Source organism: Mobula hypostoma, chromosome 30 (assembly GCF_963921235.1).
Source record: "Mobula hypostoma chromosome 30, sMobHyp1.1, whole genome shotgun sequence".
NCBI classification, from domain to species: domain Eukaryota; kingdom Metazoa; phylum Chordata; class Chondrichthyes; order Myliobatiformes; family Myliobatidae; genus Mobula; species Mobula hypostoma.
Window position 1 is genome coordinate 9,446,530 of NC_086126.1, and position 17,784 is coordinate 9,464,313.

The 17,784-nt window shown below is 45.8% G+C and overlaps 1 protein-coding gene across 3 annotated transcripts in view; it reads left to right on the forward strand.

The window, feature by feature from the left end:
* Positions 1-17,784, forward strand: part of LOC134339539 (centromere protein F-like) — a 123,030-nt gene that overhangs the window by 62,123 nt on the left and 43,123 nt on the right. For all 3 annotated transcript variants that reach the window (XM_063036147.1, XM_063036146.1, XM_063036149.1), the window contains 3 exons: positions 7,175-7,303; positions 9,892-10,014; positions 16,432-16,567. In XM_063036147.1, the coding sequence (XP_062892217.1) occupies positions 7,175-7,303; positions 9,892-10,014; positions 16,432-16,567 (388 nt within the window). The remainder of the gene's footprint in view (positions 1-7,174; positions 7,304-9,891; positions 10,015-16,431; positions 16,568-17,784) is intronic.

Genomic DNA, 17,784 nt, shown 5'->3' on the forward strand with positions numbered 1-17,784 from the left:
GCCTAACCAGAGTTTTATCAAGTTGCAACATAACCTCTTGACTTTTGAATTCAGTGCCTCGACTAATAAAAGCAAGTATTCCATCAGCCTTCTTAACCAACAATCGACCTGTGTGGCCACTTTCAAGGAGCAAGGTCTCTCTGATCAGCAACACAGTGTACTGTCTCCCTGCATTTACCCTACCAAGGTGCAACACCTCACATTTATGATGTGGGCTAATCGGTGTGGGTTATGACTAACTCGTTCGAGCTGGGAAGAGAAAGAGGTAGATGGGATTCAGTGGCTGTCTCTGAGATAATGTAGTGTGGATCATCAAACTAACTCAAGTCCGCAGTATATTATGTGTGATTAGCAATTTATTGATTGGAGGATTTGATGGGATGCATCCATCACCAAGATTTAAGATTTGTCTACCTCCTCCAGGTAGCTTTGAAAGTGATTGTATTACCGAGAAGGCTGTCTGTTTCAACGTACCATGGTGTAACAAATGCACACTGTATTTATGCTCCCTCTTAGTAATCCAGGGCTCGATAGGGTGGATGTGGAGAGGATGTTTCCTATAGTGGGGGAGTCTAGGACCAGAGGACTCAGATAGAGTGGATGTGGAGAGGATGTTTCCTATAGTGGGGGAGTGTAGGATCAGAGGACACTGATAGAGTGGATGTGGAGAGGATGTTTCCTATTGTGGGGGAGTCTAGGAGCAGAAGGCACAGATAGAGTGGATGTGGAGAGGATGTTTCCTGTAGTGGGGGAGTCTAGGAGCGGAGGACACAGATAGAGTGGATGTGGAGAGGATGTTTCCTATGGAGGGGAGTCTAGGACAAAAGGGCACAGATGGAGTGGATGTGGGAGAGGATGTTTCCTATAGTGGGGGAGTCTAGGACCAGAGGACACAGATGGAATAGATGTGGAGAGGATGTTTCCTATGGGGGGGGGGGAGTCTGGGACTAGAGGATACAGATACAGTGGACGTCAAGAGGAAGTTTCCTATGGGTGGGGAAGTCTAGGATGAAAGGGCACAGACAAAGTAGATGTGGGAGAGGATGATGCCTATAAGGCACAGATAGAGTGGATGTGGAGAGGATGTTTGCTATCCTGGGGGAGTCTGGGAGCAGAGGACACAGAAAGAGTGGATGTGGAGAGGATGTTTCCTATTGTGGGGGAGTCTAGGACCAGAGGACACAGATAGAGTGGATGTGGGAGAGGATGTTTCCTATAGTTGGGGAGTCTAGGACCAGAGGACACAGATAAAGTGGATGTGGAGAGGATGTTTCCTATAGTGGGGGAGTCTTAAGAGCAGAGGGCACAGTCTCAGAATAGAGAGAAGGAGACGAGGAGGAATTTCTTTAGCCAGAGGGTGGTGAATCTGTGGAATTCATTGCCACAGGTGGCTGTGGAGGCAAAGTCATTGGGTATATTTAAAGCAGAGGTTGATAGATTCTTGATTAGTCAGGGTTTGAAAGGTCACAGGGAGAAAGCAGGAGAATGGGGTTGAGAAGGAAAAATAAATCAGCCATGATCAAATGGCCAAGTTCTTATCCTGTGTCTTATGGTCTAATAAGCAAGAGACAAACTCAAGTACCACCAGAACAAATGGGGAATTTAAGAATGTGAACTTGTTAGACTGAATTTATTTTTGATTGTGGTTGTCTTAAAAAAAATGTAAGTTCACCAATATCTGGGCAAAAAATAAAACTTGTTCTTAGCTGGACTGAACATTGCATAACTACAGATTGCCAGGGTCCATTTGCAAACTGTCCAAGGAGCTGTCAAATAGTTCAAAGGCATTAATGGGTCTGGAGTCACATATAGACTGGGTAACAGCCATAGATTTGCCGTTTTGTAAGATGCATCTGTGGCATTCACTGCACCAGACATCGGTGGAGACCAAGTCATTGGGTATGTTTAAAGCGGAGGTTCTTGATTAGTCAGGACATCAAAGATTATGGGGCCAAGGCACAGGAGAATGGGGTTGAAAGGGATAGTAAATCAACCATGATGGAATGACGGAGCAGGTCTAATGGGCTGAATGGCCTAATTCTGCTGCTATGCCGGATGGTCTTCCAGTGGTTCCCAATGTGGAGTTCATGGACCCCTTTGTTAATGGTAGGGGTTCATGGCGTAAAAAAGGTTGGGAAACCCTGGTTTAGGCAGGTGGATACCTGGAAATAATTCGGAAAATGAGTAGCCTGGGTGGTCCGTAGTTGGGCTGAGTTGTTCTCCAATCTTAGCAATTTGCGTACAAACGTTTTGTCACTGAGCAAGGAGACGTCGTCAGTGCGCTGTCAATTGTTGGGTGTCCTCCAAGTGCTTGGCCTTCATGTACTTATCCGTCAGCTGATTGGATGTCATTTCGGAAGCGGAATGAGCAACTCCTCCTGGTCTATTCTCAAGATGATCGTGAGGGGCGCAAACTTGACTGTGGATCAATGAGAGTCATGGCGCAAGCCAACACGCGGCGTGCAAGAGAATCCCTAGAGGCGTGGTTTTCCACGAACAATTCTGTAAACAGACGTGTAGACCGCGATCCAATTTATAAACCAATGTGGGCAAAATTCCAGACCACAGCACACAAAGATCGCCACGCAGCCAATCAGTGACGAGATTTCCTCTCCGCGTCACAAATGACGACCAATCAACTGATTGATCAATACATAAAGGCCAAGCATTCGGAGGACACGCCACGGTCAACAGCACACTGACGATGTCTCTTTGCACGGTGACAAAATGTTGGCAAGAATGGGAGAAGAATTCAGCTCAACCAGATGGATATCTATATAAGCATCTGTTAGTCTTGTGAGACCGTGGATTTGTGCCTTGGAAGGTTTCCAGGGCGCAGGCCTGGGCAAGGTTGTATGGAAGACTGGCAGTTGCCCATGCTGCAAGTCTCCCCTCTCCACGCTACCAATGTTGTCCAAGGGAAGGGCATTAGGACCCTTACAGCTTGGCACCGGTGTCGTCGCAGAGCAATGTGTGGCTAAGTACCTTGCTCAAGGACACAACACGCTGCCTCAGCCAAGGTTCGAACTCACGACCTTCAGATCACTAGACGAACGCCTTAACCACTTGGCCACGTGCCAACACTATATTTTTAAAAAATTGATACTCACCATTACATGATGTAGCCTTTTCATTGCCATGGTGGGATTTGAACTTTTCAGCGAACAGTTGAGTATTCTGGATATTAAATCTGTAACTTAACTACTTTGCAGCCACATCTTGCTAATGGAGACTATCAGTAGCTTCAGCCTGGTTATCCTTGAAGATGTTGCATCTAACTAGGGTATTCTGTAGTCAGACCCTTTAATACACTCGTGAGACCACACTTGGAGTATTGTGTGCAGTTTTGGGCTCCTTATTTTAGAAAGGATATACTGACGTTGGAGAGGGTTCAGAGAAGATTCACGAGAATGATTCCAGGAATGAAAGGGTTACCGTATGAGGAATGTCTGGCAGCTCTTGGGCTGTATTCCCTGGAGTTCAGGAGAATGAGGGGGGATCTCATAGAAACATTCCGAATGTTAAAAGGCCTGAACAGATTAGATATGGCAAAGTTATTTCCCATGGTAGGGGATTCTAGGACAAGAGGGCACAACTTCAGGATTGAAGGACGTCCTTTTAGAACTGAGATGTGGAGAAATCACTTTAGTGAGAGGGTGGTAAATTTGTGGAATTTGTTGCCACGAGCAGCTGTGGAGGCCAAGTCATTGGGTGTATTTAAGGCAGAGGTAGACAGGTTCTTGATTAGCCGGGGCATCAAAGGGTATGGGGTGAAGGCAGGGGAGTGAGGATGACTGGAAGAACTGGATCAGCCCATGATTGAATGGTGGAGCAGACTTGATGGGCCGAATGGCCTACTTCTGCTCCTATTATCTTATGGTCTTATAGTTCTCGTTTGCTAGCTATTTGGCACCACAATTCAGAATTGGTTGTGATGAGTGGGACATTACTCCATCTTACTCCTCCCCCCCTCCCCCCCCCCAAGAGTCATAGAAAATTACAGCACAGATACAAGCCTTTCGGCCCATCTAGTCTATGCCGAAACACTTAAACTGCTTACTCCTATCGGCCTGCACTGGGACCATTGCCCTCAATATTCCCACCATCCATGTACCTATCCAAACTTCCCTTAAGCACTGAAATTGAGCTTGCATGCACCACTTGTGCTGGAGGCTCGATCCACAGTCTCACCACCCCCTGAGTGAAGGAGTTTCCCCTTAAACCTTTCACCCTTTACCCATGACCTCTAGTTGTAGTTCCACCCAATGTCAGTGGAAAACAGCCTGCTTGCGTTTATCCCGTCTGTACCCCTCATAATGTTGTATAACCTCCATCAAATCTCCTCTCAGTCTTCTACGCTCCAGGGAATAAACTCCTAACCCATTCAATCTTTCCTTATAACTCAGGTCCTCCAGTCCTAGCAACATCCTCGTAAATTTTCTCTGTACTCTTTCAACCTTATTTACATCTTTTCTGTAGCCGGGTGACCAAAACTACACACAATACTAGGCCTCACCAACATCTTATACAACTTCACCATAACATCCCATCTCTTGTACTCAATATTTTGAAGTGCCAAAAGCTTTCTTTACAACCCTGTCTGCCTGTGACGCCACTTTCAATGAATTATGGACCTGTATTCCCAGATCCCTTTGTTCTACCACACTCCTCAGTGCCCTACCGTTCACTGTGTAAAACCTACCCCGGCTGGTCCTACCAAATGCAACACCTCACACTTGTCTGCATTAAAATTCCACCTTCTTTATGGAGAGATACTAAATGCACTTCTAGCACTCGACCTCACTCTTTGTAAAGGCTAAGTTTCGAACCACAAAGTGGGCTTGAAACGATGTGTTTGCCTTGATCCTGTTGACAGTGTTTTGCAGGCACTCCTGAGCTGAACAGGGCTTGCTTTGCTGTTGTTGTTTTGTCCCTTGGTCTGAGTTACTCTGGGGAAGCATTGTGGGCACGCTATGCTGGTGTCAGAATGTGTGATGACACTTAGCGGGCACACCTTCAGGAGTGCATTGGTTATTAATGCAAGCAACACATTTCAATTTATGTCTCGAATTGAATTGACTTCATTTCTTACATCCTTCACATACATGAGGAGTAAAAATCTTTACATCTCTGTCTGAAATGAGCAATGTATGAATTATAGTAATTTGTAATAAATAGTATGTACAGTAAGATATACAACAGAATAGACAATATAGCTTAGAAATACAATTGTATCAGCGTGAATTAATCAGTCTGATGGCCTGGTGGAAGAAGCTGTCCCGGAGCCTGTTGGTCCTGGCTTTTATGCTATGGTACCGTTTCCCGGATGGTAGCAGCTGGAACAGTTTGTGGTTGGGGTGACTCGGGTCCCCAATGATCCTACGGGCCCTTTATACACACCTGTCCTTGTAAATGTCCTGAATAGTGGGAAGTTCACATCGACAGATGCGCTGGGCTGTCCGCACCACTCTCTGCAGAGTCCTGCGATTGAGGGAGGTACAGTTCCCATACCAGGCAGTAATGCAGCCAGTCAGGATGCTCTCAATTGTGCCCCTGTAGAAAGTCCTTAGGATTTGGGGACTCATGCTGAACTTCTTCAACCGTCTGAGGTGAAAGAGACGCTGTTGTGTTTTTTTTTTAAACCACACAGCCAGTACGTACCGACCACGTGAGGTCCTCAGTGATGTGTATGCTGTTCACCCTCTTAACCCCAGGTCCATTGATGTCCATTGGGGTTAGCCTGTGTCCATTACTCCCGTAGTCCACAACCAGCTCCTTCGTTTTTGCAACATTGAGGGAGAGGTTGTTTTCTTGACACCACTATGTCAGGGTGATGACTGTTTCACTGTAGGCTGCCTCATTAAAATTTGAGATTAAGCCAATCAGTTTAGCGTCGTCGGCAAATTTAATTAGCAGATTGGAGCTGTGGGTGGCGATACAGTCATGGGTATACAGGGAGTAAAGGAGGGGACGCAGTACGCAGCCCTGAGGGGCTCCCGTGTCGAGAGTCAGAGGGGTGGAGGTGAAGGAGCCCACTCTCACCACCTGCCGGCGATCTGACAGGAAGTCCAGGATCCATCTGCACAAGTCAGGGTGAGGGCCGAGATCTCTGAGGTTCTGGAGGGAAGTTGATGTACACATGATAAATAAACTTGAATCTTGATCTTGCTTTATGTAACGTAATCCATATTGATGCCCTGTTTTTTTAGGGTGATGAAGATCTGAAAGGTTAGTCAAGTCAAGTCAATTTTATTGTCATTTAACTATATACATGTATATAATGTATATAACCATATAATGTATAGAGAAACGACATCGTTTCTCCGAACCAGGGTGTAAAGCACAGTAGCACACTCAACACACTCAACACACATAACGTGATAATTTATGAAGGTAAGGATAAAATCTATAGATGAATCACACATAAATAACAAACTAAAGTGCATAAATTAAATATTGCAAGGTCCGGAACAGATTAACTGTGACACTTTGAACACGACGCGGCAGGGAGTTCAGAAGCCTGACGGCCTGAGGGAAGAAACTGTTTCCCATCCTGACCGTTCTTGTCTTTATGCATCGGAGTCTCCTGCCTGATGGCAGAAAGTCAAAGAGGATGCTGGATGGATGGATGGGATCCTTGATAATACTAAGGGCCCTGCGTACGCAGCGCTCCTGATTAATGTCCCCGATGGACGGTAGGGAGACCCCTATGATCCTCTCGGCCGTTCTCACAGTCCTTTGTAGGGACTTCCGGTCTGATGCTCGGCTGCTCCCATACCAGATGGAGATGCAACTTGTCAGAACACTCTCAATGGTGCTCCTGTAAAATTCAGACGTATTTGCCTCAATCTTCTTTAAGAAGTGGAGACACTGCTGTGCCTTCCTGTTCAGGGAGACAATATTGAGGGACCAGATGAGGTCATCTGTGCTGGGAGCTCCCAGGAACTTGGTGCACTTAACTCTCTCTACGGAGGAGCCACGTATTCGCGAGGGTGAGGGTGGGGTGGTTCGTCAGCACCTTCCTGAAATCCACAATGATTTCCCTGGTCTCCTCCAAGTTCAGGCTTAGAATTTGGTCCCTTTGACATAATGTGCCAACACAGTGTATTACTGCTGTCATGGATGACAATGTTGGTGGATGACAAGCAATGTAAAGGTGTCCTTGTTTCCCTAGGAACTGTCTGACCAGCAACGCGCCTATCAAAGCCTTGACCATCAGTGTAAACAGGAGAAGAACCAATTGAATCAGGAGATCCAGCAGCTCAAGGCCGAACACTTGGCTTTACAGGCTAAAATCAATCAAGTAAGCTTTGTTAATTTGCGCGAAATTAAACTTTTTGTAACTGTTGTGGACTGTTGCTCTCATAGTTTTGGTTTTTGCTCATCTATACCTATATCTAACAAAAGTGGTCATCAAGTACGTTTATGGTCAGCTGCTGCTGTAGCACCGGACAACCATTTTTTCGAAAGTAGCTTCCTCAGAATATTTTTTTAATGATAGACCACTTGAAGCTGAATGCAAGTATACTTTCAGACTACCTGTGTCACATAGGAATGTGGAAAAAAAGAAATTAGCTTTTATTGAATATAATGCTTTTGATTGTATAACGGTACCAATGCTTTGCAATAGTTCAACTAAGCTAAAAATGTTGTGTTGATGATTTTCGTTTGTACTCAGTGCCTGAGGCTCTCGCTTATGTGTCCAACAATAATCAGCCAGCATTGATGGATTCCAGTTGCCCTGATACCGTTTCTCTGTGACCGCAATGTCCTGGTGAAACCTTTCACCGTGCTCGTCACTGACAGCGCCAAGGTTAGCAAGGAAGAAGTCTAAATGGGAAGGCAGAAAATGAATCTTCAGTGACATGTTACACTTCGTGGTTTTGTATGCTTGAAGCATGTTGTCAACCAGCTGCATGTAGTTTGGTGCTCTGCAGTTGCCAAGAAAATTTCCAACAACATTCTTGAATGCCTTCCATGTGATTTTCTCCGGTCCCATTAGAAGTTCTTTAAATTGCCTGTCATTGATGACCTCTTTGATTTATAGACCAACAGAAATGCCTTCCTTAATCTTGACATCAGTTATTCTGACTTGAATTATGAATTGAAATAACAAACATAGGCGATTTTTAAAAAATGGTGCGTGGTAAGGAGAGCAGCACCTCAAAATCCATAAGATGCACCCAAAAGTATTCAGGAAGCAAGATCTTTGTTGTCCAGTGCAACTCATCCCCTTCAACATTCGAGGTATTGTGCGTTCAGAGATGCTGTTCTGCACACCACTGTTGTAACACGTGGTTATTTGAGTTACTGTCAGCTTGAACCAGTCTGGCCACGCTCCCCCGACCTCCATTAACAAGGTGTTTTTGCCCATAGAACTCACAGCATCTCTGGACACACAACACATTGAACCTTGAAGTGGATGGGCTACAGCTGCAGACCACGAGCACACCCTCAGTGGCCACTTCATGAGGTACAGGACGCGCCCAATAAAACGGCCACTGAGCATATGCCAGCGCTTGTCTGAATCTCAAATGAGCAACCAGCTCTCTACTCGACCCTGGGTGGTGCAAAGGTCCCCTATGTGGGAATATCGAGCAGATTTAAAGCCATACTGCGTTCAAAAAGAATCCATTAAGCACTCAATAAATTCAGTAACAAATGCTGAGCTTTTGGAAAGTTGAAGGTTCTGAAGAACAGGCAGGAAGGTGGAACTGATTAGCTAGTGGCAGAAAAGGTTCAAGGGGCCAAGTGGCCTGCACTCGCTCCTATTTCTATGTACTATGTAGTAAATCAAATTTAACGGGCTGGGTGAAATTGCCTAAACGTTTTCAATTGTTTCAGCTTCTGGGGATCCGGACCACAGCAGAATATTTTCTAGGCCCAGTAAGAATGCATTTGTTCAAAGTTCAAAGTAAAATTTATTACCAGAGTACGTATATATCACCACATACATCCCTGAGTTTCATTTTCCTGCGGGCATACTCAGCAAATCTATAGAATAGTAACTGTAAACAGGAACAATGAAAGAGATAATAGAAGACACGAAACTGCGCAAATGCAAATATAAATAAATAGCAACGAGAGCGTGCGATAACAAGATAAAGAGTCCTTAAAGTGAGATCATTGGTTGTGGGAACATCTCAATAGATGAGTGTAGTTGTTCTCTTTTGTTCAAGAGCCTGATGATTAAGGGGTAGTAACTGTTCTTGAACCTGGTGGTGCGAGTCCTGAGGCTCTTGTACTAGTACCTTGTTGGGCTGGTAGTATGAGTTAGATTAGAGTTGCAGAGAGCTAGGAACCAGAGTGCCAGTACCATTAGTGGAGAGGTTGTGGAAATAGATGTTGTTAAGACCTCAGACAAAATCAGGAATCAAAAGGTTGAGCATGGTGTGACTAATGTCCTGAGTTGTGTATATTTTAATGCAAGAAGTATTGCAGGAAAGGTGGATGAGCTCAGGGCATGGATCAGCATGTGGAATTATAATATTGTAGCCATGAGTGGGACTTGGCTGCAGGACTGGCAGCTCAATAGTCAGGGGTTCCGCTGTTGTAGACGTGACAGAGCGGGGGGGATTAACGGAGGTGTTACTAGTCTGGGAAAATGTCACAGCAGTGCTCAGTCAGGACAGACTGGAAAACGTGTTGTGATGGGTGGAACTGAGGAATAAGAAAGGTATGACCACTTCAATGGGACTATATTACAGACCACCCCTACAGTCCAGGGATTTGAAGGAGCAAATTTGTAGAGAGATTACAGCAAGAAACATAAGGTTGTTATAGTAGGTGATTTTAACTTTCCGCATATTGACTGGGACTCCCATACTGTAAAAGGACTAGACGGGATAGAGTTTTTGTCTGTGACTTTACCTGGCTATTGTCTTTTGACAGATGGCGGCAGGGAAGCGGCTGGTGGATAAGGAGCTGGAAGATGTCAAGGCAAAATTGAGCTGGGCAGAGAAAGAGCTCGCAACTCACCAGAAGAATGGGGACGACCTTCAGAAAAACCTTCAGGTGGGTTTGACATAGATGGTGCTGTATTGAGGTCAAGTTACCTTGTTGATAACTGTGCCATTTATGGGTCTCGATAAGTGTTAGGTTGGTTTAAACACAGAACGGCAGGAGGACATTCAACCTCCTGAGCTTTTCATTGTGTTTCTATCTCCACAAGGCTGCTTTTTTTTCTCCCCCCTTGTCCTTTGATGAAGAAAATTCTTATCTCATCTGGCCTTGATGATTGAGCTGTCTTACCTTTGCACTGAACAGCTTCCAAAAGCCACAAAAGCTCTTGCGGATGGGTCAGTTTCCCCTCTTTCTAACTCTCAACTTACAGGGAACTCCACCTTACCTTCTGTGCTCTCTCCCCAAAGTCAGCGGGACGCTATTACAGCTCGGTTAGCGCGATGCTGTCTACAGCGCAGGGCGTCGGAATTCAATTCCGGCATCTCTGTATGTCCTCCCTGTGGAATGTGTGGGCTCCACACACATCCCCCCCCCCCCGGGTGCTCCAATTTCCTCTCACAGTCGAAAGAATTGGTCATTTTAAATTGTCCCACGATTAGGTTAGGGTTAAATCGGGCTGGGGGACACAGCTCAAAGGGCCAGAGGAGCCTATTCTGCGCTGTATCTCTAAATAAGTAAATAAGATAGAATTCCTGCCGAAGGGTCTGGGCCCGAAACGCCGACTGTTTACTCTTTTCCATAGGCGCTGCCTGGCCTGCTGTGTTCCTCCGGCATTTTGTGTGTGTTGTTCGGATTTCCAGCGTCTGCAGATTTTCTCTTGCTTGAAGATAGAATTTAACTTGTTTTTCTTTTGTTATCATTGTGGTTAGTTCTTGCTGTACTCCTTCTAAGGCTGGTATAACTTCCCTGAAGTGTAGTTTAGAAACAGACGCCAGGCACTTGAGACGCATTTGGGGCAACACAGCACAGCACTATTACGGTACCAGCGACCCAGGTTCAATTCCTGTCGCTGCCTGTAAGGAGTTTGTACGTTCTCCCTGTGACCAAGTAGGTTCCCTCCTGATGCTCTGGTTTCCTCCCACAGTCCAAAGATGTACCAGTTAGCGTTAGTGAGTTGTGGGCGTGCAACGTTGAAGCGTGGCAATACTTGCAGGCTGCCCCAAGCAAAGTCCTCACTAATTTGACGCAAGGGGTGCATTTCACTGGAAGTTTTGAGGTATAATAAAGCTAATCTTTCGTCTAGAATATAACCTGCTGCTAGATTTCCACATACTGTTCCTCTTGCTTTTAAACAGTTGATGAGATCATGTTAAGATTGGAGCCTCCCTGTTCTGGAAGCAGGGTGCAGACGATCTTTTCAAAAAAACTGTCTGTTACAATTTGAGAGTAGTGGGACATGTGATTCACCATTCCTTTATGAAATGCAGTGGGAGTAGGTAGCAGTGTTTTATCAAATCTAAACCAAGAGAAAATCTGCAGATGCTGGAAATCAAAGTAACACAAACAAAATGCTGGAGGAACTCAGCAGGCCAGGCAGCATCCATGGAAAAGAGTAAACAGTCAACATTTCAGGCCGAGACCCTTCATCGGGACTGACTGCCTGATCAGAAACAGGTTTAATATCACTGGCATATGTTGTGAAGTTTGTTGTCTTGCACAATTAAGTATTGCAATGCATTAAAAAAAACTAAATTGCAATAAAAAAGTATAGCACTGTGCAAAAGTCTTAGGCACATTTATATATAGCTAGGGTGCCTAAGACTTTTGCACAGTACTATAGTAATTTTATGTATTGCACTGTTCTGCTGCTGCAAAAATGAAAACAAATTTCATGACATGTGAGTGATAATAAACCTGATTCAGATATGGGTCTCTTTTGTGGACTGAGAGTAGGAAGGGGGCAGGGAGAGGGGAATCATGGTCGGGAAAAGGGGAAGGGAGAGGGAAGCACCAGAGAGACAATCTGTAGTAATAAATAAACAATTGTTTGGAATCAGATGACCTTGCCTGTGTCTCAGGACTGGGTGTGTCTTTGGTGACATGCCAAGTCTCCTCAAATTCCTAATATAGCCGCTGTCGTGCCTCCTTTGCAATTGCATCGATATGTTGGGCCCAGGACAGAGCATTGTTGGTAGAGTCAAGAGCCGCAAGCCAGCCCTCAAGGGTCAGGGACCAAGTGAGGCACTGAAAAGGTAGGGGTGGGGGTTACAGCGGGCAGTGAATGAAAAAAAAGGAGTGATCGCTTGCAATTTTTGTTCATTAAAGTTTTGCTGCTTGATGCTGGCATTTGGGTAGAAACTTGCAGCATAGAATGGAGCTGTCAACCTATCGTGTCCGTGCACCCTTGGTAACATGCAAGCGTTGGTTAAGTGACGTAACATTTATGCCACAAAACTGCCCGCTGATTACCTTCGCCAATAAGGGAGAGTCCAACCCATCTACCCTGGACATTCAATTTCATTACCATCACCAAATCCACAGTCAGAATCCGGGAGGTAGCCATAATCCAGAAATCAACCAGCCGTATACCGAGCGATTTCAAGTTCCTGGGTGTCGATGTTTGTGAGGATCTGTCCTGGGCCCAGCAAAGATGGCACACCAAAGGTCCAATTTAATGTCAGAGAAATGTAATCAATATACACCCTGAAATGCTTTTTCTTCGCAAGCACCCACGAAGACAGAGAAGGGCCCCAAAGAATGAACAACAGATAAACGTAAGAACCCCAAAGTCCCCCCCCCACCAGCTCCCCTACCTCCTGCGCTTAAGCGGCAGTGAGCAACGGTCCCCCTCCCTCCACCGACAAAAGAAAAGCATCAGTACCGCCACTGAGCACTGAAGTGTGAGCAAAGCAATAGCAAAGACACAGACTTGTAGTTACCCCACAGACTTCACATTTCATCCGGCATTTGACATACTGCAGATCCTAATAAGGGAGAAGGAGGTGTCTCCGTTTTCCCCAAAGCGAGCAGGGAGACATAACAAACTCGCTGGGTTACGATATTAAAAGCCTGTTACGCCGCTTTTTTCGAGCTCTGTGCCTGAAGATCGCAAAGATCCCGGGTCTTCGGGAACACAGTGAAAGATTTTCCGGCCTCCCTGACGACACACGAGTCTCCTGCCGTGACACCGACCCGCGATCCGCCGGTCACCAGGGCCCCGAGATCTTAGACTTCCGAATCCGAGCGGGACTCTCAAGCCGAACCCCTGGCGTGCCGAACAACGGCCGGTCCTGAAACCCCGTGAATGGGTCCCATTCCCGCAAAGAACCAAAGTCAGCGTGTAACTCCAGGTCAGGGTCTTCAAAAGAACCCTGAAAGGGGAAAAATAAAGATATTAAAGATGGAAATAGAGCTGTTTCCGAAGATGCAAGCAAAAGGGTTGCCGTTTAGCGCCATCTTAACTTCGCTCCGCTTCCCGAGCGGTTAGGTTTCATGAGGAGTTTGAGGAGATTTGGTTTGTCACCAAAGACGTGCACAAGTTTCTACAGATCTACAGTGGAGAACATTCTAACTGACTTCATCAGCGTCTGGTATGGGGGGAGAGCTGCTGCACAGGATCGAAGTAATCTGCAGAGAGTTGTGAACTCAGATCCATCATGGGCACCAGCCTCCGTAACTTACAGAACATCTTCAAGGAGCGATGCCTCAGAAAGGCGGCGTCCATCATTAAGGACTCCCACCACCCAGGACATGCCCTCTTCTCATTGTTACCATCAGGAAGGAGGTACAGGAGCCTGAAGGCACACACTCAATGATTCAGGAACAGCTTCTTCCCCTCTGCCATCCGATTTCTGAATGGACATTGAACCCATGAACGCTACCTCACTCCGTTTTTATTTCTGTTTTTGCACTCCTTATTTAATTTAAATATTTTGCGTATGTATTGTAGTTCATATAGTTTTCTATTATTATGTATTGCATTTTACTGCCACAAGGACAACAAACTTCACAACTTATGCTGGTGATAGTAAACCTGATTCTGATTACCGTGGCTATAAGAACAGGTCAGACAGAGGCTGGGTGTGCTTAAAGCGGGTGACCCCTGATAAAGTCATAGAGAAATACAGCTCAGAAACAGGCCCTTCAGCCCATCTAGTCCATGCCAAAACCATTCAAACTGCCTACTCCCATCGAGGTGCACCAGGCCCATAGTCCTCCATACCACTACCATCCACATACCTATTCAAACTTCTCTTAAATATTGAAATCGAACTTATGCTGGCAGCTCATTCCACTCTCTCATGATCCTCTGAGTGAAGATGTTCCCCTTTCACCCTTAACCCATGACCCACCCATCCTCAGTAGAAAAAGCCTGCTTGCATTTACCCTATCTATACCCCTCATAATTTTGGATACCTCTGTCAAATCTCCTCTCAATCTTCTATGCTCCAAGGGATAAAGTCCTAACCTGTTCAATCTTTGCTTATTACTCAGCTCCTCCAGACCTGGCAAATTTTCTCTGCACTCTTTCAACTTTGTTTACATCTTTCCTGTAGGTAGGTAACCAAAACTGCACACAATACTCCAAGCTAAGCCTCTTTAACATCTTATACAACTTAGCATAACACCCTGTCTCCAGTACGCCATACTTTGATTTACGAAGGCAACGTGCTAAAAGCTTTCTTCGTGACCCTATCTCCCTGTGATGCCACTTCCAGCGAATTATGGACCTGTATTCCCAGATACCCAAATTGTTTCTCTCTCTACAAGACACGAGTCAGTGGAGTGATGGACTCTTACCCTCTTGTCTGGATGAGCACTCTTCCAACACACTAAAGCAAGTAATTTGACATCTATCAAGCCATTACGGGCAATTTAATTCATAACTCAATCACAACCATATGTATTCATTCCACCTCAAGCTTATCAAATGTGTAGTCCCTGCTGCCAAGAGCAAGGGCAACAGGTGCAGGAAAACGCAATCGCTTGCACATTCCCTTCCCATCTTGACTTGGAAATAACGTTCGCTGGTCATTCGTAGTCTCTAGATCTAAATCCTGAACTCCATGTCCAACAGTGTTCACCAGAAGGACTAGAGCGATCCAGGAAGGCAGCTTTTCACCACTTTCAGATTCAAATGGTTCAATTTAATTTCAGAGAAAGTATCTTCTTCTTCTTCATGTGCCTTGCACGTTACACGCTTGGGCGATCATGGCACTCCACATGGAACGATCCCTCGCAGCATCAATGATATCTCGCACACTGTTAGTTCTTTCACAATGTCCATATATTTTCTTCTTTGCCTTCCTCTTCCGCATTTCCCAGGCATACGGCCTTGTAATGTAAGGCATTCTATTTCTCCCTTTCTGATGACATGGCACAGGAATTTAAGTTTCCTCTCATTTAATGTTCTCATTAAAGTTCTTCTTGTATGGACACGTTGGAGTACTGTCTCCTTATTTACCCTATCTCTATATGATATTTTCAGCATTCTTCTAAGAAATCACATTTCTGTTGCTTCTAAGTTTCTTTGGAGAGGAAGTATACAACCTGAAATTTTTTACTCTTCACGGACATCCACGAAACAAGACACCTCATAGAATGAATGGTAGAAACATCAGAACCCCCAAGCCTCACACTCCCCTCCCATCACACAAGCAGCAGCAGAAACAGTGACCCTCCCCCTCCTCCCACTTCCACCAGCAAGGACATCAAACCCCAACCCCCCACCATGCAAGCAATAGCAAAGGCCCCCCCCCCCCAATGGAGACCTTGATTGAGAGTCCATCCCCACTACTTCAGTATTTCAGACAGGCTCTCTCTCCTTCGAGGGGGAGAGAGATTGCCCCTGCAACAGATAGAGTGGAGACCAGCAACTCGCTGTCCCGATGTTACAGTCTTCTTAAGCCCCCCCCCCGCCCCCACACAGACTCGAGGACCAACAGGCTCTCCCTCCATCAAAAGGGAGAGGGATTGCTTGAGTACGGAGGCCTTCCTCTGACAGCAGCACACGCCGCGGCGCCTCCGTCAGCGAAATCGGCAAGGAACCGGCTCCCCCGAAGGCGTGCGTCCTCCGGGCCGTTCCTGGAGTTAGCGAGGCGCCAGGCCTCACGGCCGGTTGGAAAGCCCACCGCCTGCGAGGAACCACTAGGTCACATGCTCCGACACAACCCCAACCACTTAGGAAGGCACAAGAGAAGAATAAGCCGCTTCGTGGGCGAACTGGGTCTGCAAAATCTGCTGGGCCATCTTGCCTAGCTCCTCCCCGAAGACTATTATGGGTGGATCATAAAAGTGGGCATGCAACTGCCCAGATTCCAGAAATATTGAAATTAGAAAGGTCAATGAATTAAGTGCTCATGTGGTGGGACCCTATTGAACTTTTTTTCTTAAATTCCACATGAACCACAACGCTGACCCTTGTGACCCCCTTCAAGTTATTGTGGGTGCACAGCAGCAGGTACCAGAGTAACTTAATGATCTGGTTGTGTTTTTTTTTTTGCTTTTGTGTTTTTAATTGCCTTCTAGTGTGCACTGAAGGAGAAGGAACGTGTTAGCGCCTGGCAAGAACAAAGTGCCCAGAGAATCGTGCACCTCGAAGCACAGCTGAAGAGGCTGGAGCAACAGTTAGCAGAAAGTCAGAGGTCAAGGGAGGAGATAAAAGGTAGGGCTCGGTTTTATTCAAAGGACGTTGCTATTGTTGTGTCCTGATGTATGATCTCCAGTAAAGGGGATGAACGTCAGTAACGATTACTTCGGGTGTATAGCACTGTGTTCTCAACTCCGAAGGCCGATAATAGTTCCTTTCAATTGAGTAGTATAATAGTTTCATGGTATAGAGCTCGAGTTGTTAGTTAGACCATAAGATATAGGAAATAAGAGAGAATCTGCAGATGCTGGAAATCCAGAGCAATACACACAAAATGCTGGAGGAACTCACCCGGCCAGGCAGCATCTATAGAAAAGAGTACAGTGGACTTTTCAGGCCGAAGCCCCCGTTTCAGGACGTTTCAGCCCAAAACGTCGACTGTAATCTTTTCCATAGATGATGCCTGGCCTGCTGAGTCCCTCCAGTTTTGTGTGTGACACACGAGCTGAATTAGGCCAATCAGTCCATTGAGACTGCTGCGCCCAGATCCCACTCGACCCCATACACTGGCCTTCTCGCCATATCCTTTGATGCCCTGACCGATCAGGAAACTGTCAAATCTCACCTTAAATATACCGCAGTCTGTGGCAGAGCATTCCACAGTAAAAAAAAAATTTCCTCCTTACCTCTGTTCTAAAAGGGTCGCCCCTCAATTTTGAGGCTAGTTCTGGATACCCCCACTGCAGGGGACATTTCTCCCCACATCCACCCTCTCTAGTCCTTTAAACATTCCATAGGTTGCAATGAGATTTCCCCCCCCCCCCCACCGCATTCTTCGAAATTCCGGTGAGTACAGGCCCCAAGCTGCCAAACGGTCCTCATATGTTAATCCCTTCGTTCCCGGAATCACTGATGCAAAGTCTCTTTTGTGCTCCGACAGGGTGGATTTTATGAATAGCATTTTACTTTCCTGGCCTCTCATAACCTCTGTCAGATCTCCGGCGCTCCAGCGAGAACTGCCCAAGTTTATCCAGCCTTTCGTCCAATTGATGGAAAAGTAGAAAAGTGCTGGTGATTTTGTTCTTCCCTGCTGTTGGATAGTTGTGTTTTCTTAAAACTAGTGAAACACACTGGTTTCCTCGGCTGCGTAAGTCAAGGGAAGATGCTCTCTTTCTTCTTTCTTTTAAAATCTTTTTTATTAATTTTCCAAAATTATAAACAGAGTAACAATATTGATACAGAGAGATTGGAATAATCTTATTGTTGATAAGCATGTACAAAAAAGATTTCAA